At 33.1% G+C, this 11,253-nt stretch overlaps 1 protein-coding gene across 1 annotated transcript; it reads left to right on the top strand.

Annotated features, from left to right (window-relative positions):
* The first annotated feature begins 830 nt into the window (after window positions 1–830).
* On the top strand, window positions 831–9,711 carry LOC126726109 (glutamate receptor 2.7-like). Its single transcript, XM_050431233.1, has 5 exons — window positions 831–1,140; window positions 4,503–5,743; window positions 6,357–6,663; window positions 7,488–7,894; window positions 9,294–9,711. Exons 1-5 carry the CDS (start codon window positions 846–848, stop codon window positions 9,690–9,692), a joined length of 2,649 nt encoding a protein of 882 aa, XP_050287190.1. The 5' UTR covers window positions 831–845; the 3' UTR covers window positions 9,693–9,711.
* Window positions 9,712–11,253: the final 1,542 nt, after the last annotated feature.

Here is an 11,253-nt window from a genome sequence, read left to right as displayed (position 1 = left end):
TAATCATCTGTCATCAATTTGGGATTAAGTTTAATAAAATTTAGCATTAAAAGACCAATTTACGTACCTCTTTTTCTAAAATTGATAGGAGAGGGTAAATTGATCTTTTAATCCTATATTTCGTTAAACTTAATTGAGAAAGTGACCAAAGACAGTAAATTGTTACATGAGTTTTAGTTCAGGGGGGTTGATCATACATTTCTTGTTATTCAGGAGAGTAATGTAAAATGAGATATAATTTAAGGTGAAAAAAAAAATGTAAATTTCCTTCTCTTCTTCTTTTTATTACAGTATTATTATTTTTTAGAAAGAAAGAAATAAACTAACTTAAATGATAGTTGAATGAGTCTATGAGATGTTAATGATGCAGGTACGGAAAATTCAAAGATATTATACAAGAAAAGTAGTAATAATTATATATAATGATCACTAAAATATTTAATTATGACCAATTCAAGGACACAAAGTCATGATAAATCCAAAATTCAAAAAGAAAAAAAGAGTAAGAAATTCAAAAATACTGAAAACTCACACTACTGGACGAGTTTTCTTTGATCAAAGATACTGGAGACTCAAAGATTCTAACAACGAATGTTAGAAGTCCATGCAAAAGCTCCCACAACTGCGCGTTTTGGCAATCACGCGCGGTCAGATGCAAATTCATGACTTCGACTATGTCCACTTTTTATTTTCCAACATGCAAATGATACGGTTTCTAGAGAAAAACAAAATGACATATATATATATATATATATATGTATGTATAATAATTGAGTGTAATGTGATATGTACTAAACTGACGAAAAATTAAAGTTTGCTTAACTAGAAAGTTTGATCGATCCCAAATGTCTATTCCTTTCATTACTGTTTGTACTGTTTCGAGACCTTTGTTCAGTCCTGTGCTCGTTTACTTTCTTTTCATTCTCTTTCTCCTCCCCCATGGTCATCATGGAGCCCAAGCTAATTCCTATAAGAACAAAGAAATAAATATCGGTGTCATCATTGATGTGAATTCCCGCATAGGGAAGGAAGAGCAAACAGCGATGGAAATCGCAGCTCAGAATGAAGCTCCAAAGGGTCGAAGTGTGTCTCTCCATTTTCTGGACTCCGACAGAGACCCCCAACAAGTCGCTTCTGCTGGTGAGTTAATTTGTTTTACTACTTTTTTCTTCTTCTTTTTGGTTGTTGTTGATTGATTTGTCTATGTATGCTTGAGATATGATAAAGCTGTTTGAGATGGATAACATGTTGACGTGGTTTCGTTCCATTGAGTACACGTTTCCACTTCATACAAAAATGAGTGAAACTTAATCATTTGGTAGTGTGTAACTTATAAAAAAATAGGTGAAAAATACACAATTAATTCTTAAAATTTAACTGAATTCGTATTCCAGTCATTGAAATTTGATTTTTTTTTTTTAATATTTTTTTTTAAGTCCAAAGAAATGTAACCACACTATATATTATTATGACGGAGCTAGCATCACTTGACTTTGTCAAATTCTACTATATGCAAACAAGAATTATAATGGCTAAGAGTGTTACATTCATCATTTGGATCGGCTTGTTTTGGAGTTTTTGCACCAAGTTGACAATGTTGGGATCCCTGAAACCCAAACTGCTACTGCACCATATAAGCGGAAATGCTAAGGTTTCAGGGGCAGTTTTCATTGGTGTAGTTAAATGGTTTCTGAAGTGGGGTTGAAAGAGAAAATCTCAGCTCATAACCCTGTCTATGGGCAATGCTCATTTATTTATTTATTTATTTATTTTTTTTTTTTGGAGGAAAGGCAATGCCCATTTTGTTTATTAATTTTGTATGATAGTCATGTACATGTGTCAATATTGTATGATAATTAATTTCAATAATCTATTAGGGCATGTTTGATAAATTGTAATGGTGATTACATATGAATAGGAATAGGTATTATAAAGAATACAAGATATTGTAATGTAATACTTATTACTATTCATTTGTTTGGTGATAAAACCACGAGGATAATTGAATTAAAGAATTTTAAATTAAATTGTCTAAAATACCTTTATTATAAAATTACAAATACACTTGATAAGGATTAGTTTAACCAACCCAATCTTGAATGGATGACCCCCAACAAATCCAATCTCTCTTCTTCTTTTTTGTAAATAAAATTGCTTTCGTTTCATTGTATAGAAGTAGTGACATAAGTAATCAATTGGTCTTAAAAATTCTTGAGGGTCTTCAATCAAGTGTCCCACAGTTGTAAAATTTGACCAACAAACTACAATCTTACTTGAACAATGGTAAACTACTCAATTTTTTCAAAGTCCTTAATCTTGATTCAATACTTGGTTTTGCTCTTAACCCAACATTAGGTAATTTGGTAGAAATATTTTCTTCCAAGACTTTCAAATATCCGAGCTTAAACTTATTCTCAGGGTTATCTTCCCTTTCACATAGATATTCTATCAAAGCCTCCACTAGTTTCAAATCTTTAACAAGAGTCCACTCTCATTTAAATGGACCTTGAGAATTAAGTGTATTTGATTCCATATCTAAAAAAACAAGACAAATCATAATGTAGCTAAAATACTAACAAAAGAAAATTGGAAGTTGATAAATAAAATGTAAATAATATACAAAAGCTTAGACACAATTTTAATAATTGAACAAAATGATAATTTAAAGAAAGAATAAATATAAACGATAAGAATTGAGATGATTTTATTTTTTTCCAATCTCAAAATTTCCCCAATATAAACGATAAGAATCTCAATTCCCCCCCCCCCCCCCCCAAAGAGATAAGGCTGAAAAGCATTAAATAATCTAGCTTAAAATAATATAGATATATAATTTTTCAAAAGTGTCCCTATTAACTTCCAGAATTTAAACTGATAATAAAATAATGGCTAGGTGTATATTGGAAAGTCATTAAATTAATTGACTTCTTAATTAGATAGGTATTTTGAGTATCCGAAAATAGAATATTAGGCAAATACCCTGTTATGGAGTGTTTGGCAAACCACTACAGTCAACAGTAGTTCTATTTTGATATCTTAGATGAACCCAAAAAAAAAAAAAAGAAGTTCAATTTTAAGCAGATCACAATAAGTTATAGTTTACATCCACATTAATGTGAGAATTTCAAATTTAAAACAAGATTTTGATTGGAATATGCTGTATGCATGTGAAACCGACTAAAAATTTAAAGACTTGATTTTTGGATGAAATGTGTGAGGAATTAGTACATCGAAATTCCATATAACAAATAACGTGTCAATGGGGTTTTACTTAATGTTATTAGCTTAGACAAGAGCCAATGTAGGGAACTGCTTGAAAATATTGAAGAATGGAAGGTTAGGTTGAGTTTAAATTTAGGACTTGCTTGATCTATCATTAAAGCCAGGTAGAAACGTTGCCTAAATTCCTAGTTCTACATGAAGATTGATTTAACCTAATCTTTTGCCTACCTATATATACCCTTTGAGGCACGACTTTGAAGACAATTAAGGAAGTTAGCATACTAAGGGTCCTTTGGATACAACTTATTTTGCTGAAAACTGAAAACACTGTAGCAAAATAAATTTTAAATGTGTGAATAGTGCGGTGAGACTCATTTTTAATAAAAAATTGTTGAAAAGTTGCTAAAAAAGTTGTTGAAAAGTTGCTGAATAGTACACTGGTGTGCACTGTACACTGACCGAAAGTCAAAAAACATAGCTAACCAAGAAAATAAAAATAAAAAAAGGCAAAACGCAGACGCGCAAACGTTGTATCCAAATTGGGCTTAAGTGTCCGTTTTGCAAAATTATTTTTGCCAACTTATTTTACTATTCAGTTTATTTTTGCTACTATTCATAGGTCCACTATACTTTTTGGTATTATTCATGGGTTCTACTGTACTATTTTAGCTAACTTTTATCTTTATCTACAGTACTTTCAGTAAAAAGTTTTTAGTTTCAGTAAAATAAACGGATCCCAAACAGACCCTAAAGTTAATCTAAGAGCGCCCTTCTCTCTTGAACCTAAAAAAAAGATCCCATCTATCATCTATATTCAACCTACTTGCGCATCGCCTAGCTTGCTGTCACGATTTAACCCCAACTGCACTTCCTGCCCATGGCATATCAATAGCTTGCAGTTTGCCAAGCCGTGACCATGAGTCCTTCACAAGCATATGGCCACCAACACATTGCCTTCAAGCCCATTTGTGTAGTCATGTATTACCATGACCTGCTACCTCAACCCACCATGCATAGCATATGGCATGACTCCCTCTTCTGCCCATTGTTTTGTTTGGTTGGCATAGGTGCAAGGTGCACAACATGCAGCCACTACTTCTCAAGCACCAATGGTCTTACACTAGGTCACAATAGTACTAGGTGGTGGCGGAAAAAATCTTGGACAAGCCAAAATCATCACTCCAGAGGGGGTTTAATCCCAGCACCTACTTTAATTATATGATGATGAAGACAATACATGGTGATGGTTTGTGTTAATACTTTTTACATTTTGATTGCAGCTGAAAATCTTATCAAAGAGAAGAAATTGATTGCTATCATTGGCATGCACTCATGGCAGAAAACAGCTTTAGTTGCTGATGTTGGAAACAGGACTCAAGTTCCAGTTCTTTCATTTGCATCACCTGCCATAACCTCACCAACGATTCAACATCGTTGGCCTTTGTTGATTCGGATGGCTAACGATGGTTCTGCACAAGTAAAATGCATAGCAGATATTGTCCGTGCATGCAATTGGAGAAGAGTGATTGTTATTTACGAAGAGGATGCATATGGTGGTGATTCAGGAATGTCGGCTCTCTTAGCTGAAGCTCTTCAGAACATTGGGGTGGAGATTGAGTATCGTCTGGTTCTTCCATCATTTTCCTCTGTGTCTAATGCTGAAGGACTTGTACAAGAAGAGCTGGTGAAGCTAGAGAATGAAACGCTGTGTAGGGTTTTTATTGTTCTTCAGTCATCATTAACGATGGTGACTAACTTATTCAGAGAAGCTAAAAAATTGAGACTTGTTGGAGGAGAGACAGAGTCAGCTTGGATAATCCCAGACAGCATTACAAACATGCTGGACTCTGTTGACAAATCCATTATTTCCTCTATGAATGGCACTATAGGAATCAAAACACAATACTCCAATCACAATAAAGAATATGTCAAGTTTGAGAAAAGATTCAGAGCCAATCGTTCAGAGGAAGAAAACTCGAAGCCAGGAATTTATGCTCTACGTGCATATGATAGCATTAAAATCATTACTCGGGCCATAAAGAGTAGTTCTGATGTCTCTAGTAGCCTTTCGAAAAATATATTATCAGACAGTTTCTCAGGTTTAAGTGGAGAAATACGTTTCGAAGGGAAAATGCTTTCACAAAATCCCAAATTCAAGATTGTGAAAGTGGATGGGGAGAAAAGCAATGAATTAGACATCTGGACACCAGATAATAATGGGGGTGTTAAGAATAAGAATACAAAAGAAAAGGCTTGGCCAGGGCTAGATAAGGTTCCCAAAGGCTGGGCAATGCCTTCAAAAGCAAAACCAATGAGAATCGTAGTTCCAGCTCATGCCATGTTCAAAGAATTTGTGGAGGACAAGAACAGAAACAACTCAAATGGCGAAATATTTGGTGGTTTCAGCATTGAAATCTTCCATAAGGTGATGGAACAAATGAATTATACAGATACTCTGCAATACATATTTGAGTCCAAAGATGGATCCTATGATGACTTGGTTGAACTTGTCCATAACAAGGTAAACTAAGTAACTAACTTTTTATCTCTGAATATATAGCTATATTAGTCAATTCATCAATTTTTTGTCTAATGTGTATTTATTTTATGAAATTGTTAGAGATACAAACTATTTTACAACATTTTTTTACAAATTGTTGATATGGTGAGTGATTATTGATAAGTGACAAAGTGATATCAGTGGTGACTCCAAATGAAAACCAGTAAGAATTTGTCATAATAATAGTTTGTAAAAATATTATAAAATAATTTGTGGTCATCATAACAACCATTAACTTCAAGAATTGATACTAACCTGCCCTAAATTTACATTGAGACTCTTGTAAGTGCACAAATTCTAGAATCAGTATATACTAAAATTCAAGAATAAGAAGTACTCTTCTTTTCAGGACTTTTTTTAATTTTGGTAATTGAATTGATATTTCCTTTTGAGAGAGGCAGGGAGGTAAGTGGGTAGATTAGAGAATATGTGTCCAAATATAGGATAACTAGTATTAAACTATTACATGTGAAATTTAAGATCAATTTTAAAATTTCAAATTTTGATTAATATTATCATTATTTTATGGCTTCAAAATGCTGACAAAGGTCTTCATTTGGACCAAATAAGGAAGACTTGTGATGCTGTTGTTGGTGATATAACCATACTATCCAATAGGTCAAAGGATGTGGAATTTACTCAGCCATACACAGAGTCAGGGTTGACTATGGTAGTTCCAGCGAAGTCTAAAGAGTCACCGTGGATGTTCATGAAGCCTTTTACCTGGGGAGTGTGGTTGGTGGTTGCTTTCATCTTGATTTACACCATGTTCATAGTTTGGTTCTTGGAGCATCCATCCAATCCAGAATTTAAAGGCTCGTTGAAGGATCAGATTGCGACTGCCATGTGGTTTGCCTTCTGCTCTCTGTTCTTTGCTCACAGTAAGTATAAATGCTCAATTATAGGACTCAGAATGTTAATTATGTTCATTGATTCTCAAAAGAAAAACAAAAGTTATGTTCATTGGTCAGCTCAATAATTATAAGCCTACACACACTCTTAGGCAGATCACATGAACAACCAATCTGTAGTTATATTATTGTTTCATTTTTTTTTTGTTACCACCAAATAAAAAAAAAAAAAAAAAAAAATATATATATATATATATATATATATATATTATTGTTTCATTGTTCCTGCAGTTTCCATATGCTCTTTCATTTCTCCGCTTATGAATATAACATAATCATGTTAGGCACATTAACAAGCAACCCATCCCAGGGTTTCTAGTTAGAGATATAATTCATCATGTCAATGATCATGATAAAACTAATCTGCATTAGGCAGCCACAGTTCTAGAATAATACACATTAGACAGGTCTAACAATTAGCAAGGGAGTAGCAAAAACAATGAATAAATCCTATGTCCCACTCTTAGTATTCCACTTTATACTGTAGTAGCAACTATATATCCCATGTATCTGAGTATTTAATTTAGCTGATGAATGTTCTAAATTTAGTCTTCAATAATTAGTGGATGATCTAGTTTTCTTTGTTAGGCTTGTCCTGAAACTGCAAGTAACGTATGAGTGTATGACTAAATATAAAGAGTAGTCAGGACAATCATTGAATTTTAAGAAATCCATAATTATGTGTTTAATGAAAACACCCCAAGAACCATTGCATACTGCAGTTAGTAATGTCAATCTTGGCAAATCCTCATTTAGGAGTTAAAACACTCATTAGCACATGTTTTATCTTTCAGGAGAGAGGATTTACAACCACCTTACACGAGTGGTGATCGCAATGTGGCTATTTCTAGTGTTTGTGTTAACTGCAAGCTACACTGCCAATCTCTCTTCAATGCTCACTATTCAGAAAATAGAACCGAGTGTCACATCTATGGAGTTGCTTAAGAGGAACAACTTAACCGTTGGTTATGACAAGGGTACCTTTGTAGGCAAATACCTGGAGGAAGTGCTTAATTTCAGCTCTACCAACATCAAGGAAATTGATAGCGAAGAGAAATATATAAAGGAATTTGAAAGCAAAGGTATAGCAGCCGCCTTTCTTGAAGCCCCATATGCGAAAGTCTTCCTCCATAAACACTGCAAGGGATACATCACTGACACCAGTCATACGGCCACCTACAGATTTGGAGGCTTTGGATTTGTGAGTAACATTTTTCTTAATATTATATATATATATACACATATACACGGCCACCTATATATGTAGGGTTTGTGAGTAACCATTAACAAATACAAAAACCTTCATACTTCATCATTTGATCATTCTAAAAAAGTTAGTAAAATTTTTTTCATTAAAATAAAAAGTACATACAAATGAATTTTGCATTTTGGGCACCAATAATCACTTTATGTTTCATGCAATTTTTTCCATGGAATTCAAAAGCTCTTTGATGTTTCTATTTTTTGTCTGATCTTGCACTTTCAATGATGCCAGGGTCCTAGGGATAGTTTCTACTTTGTCTTTAAAGAGAGAGAGAGAGAGAGAAACCCAGCTCTTGCAATTTTCAAACAATGCTAAAGAGCTCTTCTAGCTTATATGAGTTTTTGGAAGAGGAAAAAAAAACATTATAAGATGTGTGTAATAGACGTTGCTTGTGTGTGTAATAAACTTCGACCAATATATATTATACACATGCTTGTTACATATACCACTTTTGCACAAAAATTGTGACTTGAGTCACGGTTTTAGTATAAAAAAAATGTGTGTAAATTAATGGTGTTTGTAAGGGACATTTCTCTTTATAAAATTACTCCCATTGTGCTTAATTTCTATCATTCAATGTTTTCATTAGAGCTAAAGCTCTACTTTCTACATTAATACCAAATAAACCCTTTACCCTTAATTGTACAGTTTTTGCTATTGAGAAGTTTTAACCGAAAGGTTTTTTGGTATTTGACAAATTCCACATAATAGTGCACTAAAGTTCTGAATTTATAAATTATGAATATTGAATTGTAACGTCCAAATTTCAACTTTAACCTTAAAAGTTGTTATCAGCTTTAAGACTCTTTTAAAACTAACAAAATTGCTAGATTTGTGTGTGTATATATAGTACTTGTTACCTGTTAATGCACTAGGTGACACACCCCGGAGCTCTGCAATTAACAATTTGATAATTACAATAAAATTATATTTTCTATAGCAATGCCAAACGCACACATAAACTTTTAAATTCACGCGAATATAAATTTTAATTAAAAGGAATGGAAAAGAAGGAAATTTAATTAAGTGGGTAATAAAGAAATAGAAATGGCTTTCAACTCAATTAAATTAAATAAAAGTGAAGTATTAATAAATAAATCATGTACTCCAAGCAATAAAATAATCAAATTCAATGATATTGATTTAGAAAGTTAGTTTATTTTACTTTTTTTTTTTTTTGATAATTTGATAGTTAGGGGAGTGGGGATTTGAATCCTAGATGTCTCTATTTGAAATAGTAGGAAATATCAACCAATTGAGATACAAGACTATTGACTCTTTGTATTTTTCCTTAATAAATAGTAATTATTGTTAAAATTTCTTGCTTTCCAAGCAGGCATTTCAAAAAGGCTCTCCGTTTGCTAGAGGGTTTTCGGAAGGAATTCTGAGACTATCAGAGAAAGGAGATCTAAAGATACTTGAAAATGATTTGACTCCCCCGAATGAGTGTTCAATGAATGTGTCTTCCGATGAAACCAGAAGCTTGGGCCTAAAAAGTTTCTGGGGTCTCTGCTTGATATCTTTCTCCACTTCCACCATTTGTTTTTTGCTATCCTTGATTCATTTAATAAAGAACTATCAACGCTATGAAGAGGCAAACCGAGGTAGTGTAACTCCGAGTGGGAGTGTTTGGGATAAGGCAGCTAGAATAGCAATGTACTTTTATGATAAAGAGATGGGGCTAAGTAGAGCTCAATCTTCAAGCGAACTGAGTCTGGTTATGATACAAAGCTAATCCATGTTCCACACTGAGAGTTCATTGTAAAGTTAAGATTTTATTTTTTTAATTTGATATTGTACAAAGTGTCATGTGTTATACCTGAATAAGCTTTATAAAATTTAATCCGACACATGAAATAGAACCCTTTTTAAATAGAAGGATACTTTCTCCTCATAGCCATGGAAGTGATGTAGGATAGAATATAGGGTTTAAGTCTTTTGTTTATTAATTTTTACAAATATTTATGTAATTTTTGGAATTTTAGGATTATGCTTTCCAAAAAAATAATTTAGTGTTCTTTTTATGGTATTGTTTTAATTAGAATCCATTTACCACCGCGCACCCTAAACACGATGGTTGTTCCACAAGGATAAGTACTTGTGAGATGTGGAGGGTAAGGACTGAGGTTCAAATCTCTAAGGGAAAGTTTTACACACATGTATACTTAGATTAGGTTATAGTATAATTCTATCTCAAAAAACAAAACAAAAAAAAATCCATCTAAGAATATTTTTAGGAAAATAAGTTTTTTAAAGCCTTCGAATAGGAATGCAATTTACTTATTTTCTTTCTTTATGGATTTCAAAGTACTTCAGTGTGACTTCAATGACTGATTGAATTTAAAAGTTTGCATCTAGCTAAATTTATATTTAACCCACTATTGCGCACCTTTAGCGTGATGGTCACTCCACAAGTATAAGTGTTTGTGGGGGTATGAGGGAGGTAAGGGTCAGGGTTCAAGCCTCCAGGAGGGAACTTCACATATATATTTAGATTATGTTAGAGTAGAGTTTTTATGTTATATAAAGATAAAAGGTTAAAAAACTATATTTAATCCTTCTGCACAATTCCTTTTGCATCAATTGCTATAATAACTTTTAGCATTTGGGAAAAATGTTCATACACTCCTTAAACTTTCAACTACTGGCCAAGACAATCTGAACTTTTTAATTGGCCAATTTAGTTCCTAAACTATACACAACTGCTAAATCAATATCTCTATTAGTTTCGTGTTAAAAAACTAATGGTTAATGTGAGAGACATGTGAGATTTAAAAATTAGCAATCTCGTTCAAAATGTCTTCAATTGAATCTCTAGAGTAACCCTGACTCTAATCTTGGACTCAGCTTTCAAAACCCACCAAGAATCTTCACCTTCTTGCTCATCATCATCATCATCATCATCATCATTGCCTTGTTCTTCAATCTAAGAGGACTTGATGAAAGAGTAAGAAGTGAGTTTATAGGAGAGGACCTATTTGTCCATTGGGGTGTTTCCACCAATGTGGAGGTAAAGCTTGACTAGGTTTTTGAGATTTGGGGTTTGGGTTCTAGCGAAGCCAAGGGGGGCCCTAGCCTTTTGAAATTTCCTTTTAACATTGGTAAAAAAAACCACAAATTAAACAATAATATTATCACTACCCCCTTTAGATTTTAGAATTGGTTGCACAAAAGTTTTAACTAATCTAATAAAAGTCAAACCCAATCTAGCAAACTTGATACAAAATACCCAAAAATGATAAATTTGGTATGATAAAAAAACCTAATCTGGCCCATTTCCTCAACCCATGGCTCTC

Source organism: Quercus robur, chromosome 5 (genome assembly GCF_932294415.1).
Source record: "Quercus robur chromosome 5, dhQueRobu3.1, whole genome shotgun sequence".
In the NCBI taxonomy this organism is placed as follows: Eukaryota; Viridiplantae; Streptophyta; class Magnoliopsida; order Fagales; family Fagaceae; genus Quercus; species Quercus robur.
The sequence above is the reverse complement of the archived record's forward strand: the minus strand, read 5'-3'. Positions and strand labels throughout refer to the sequence as shown.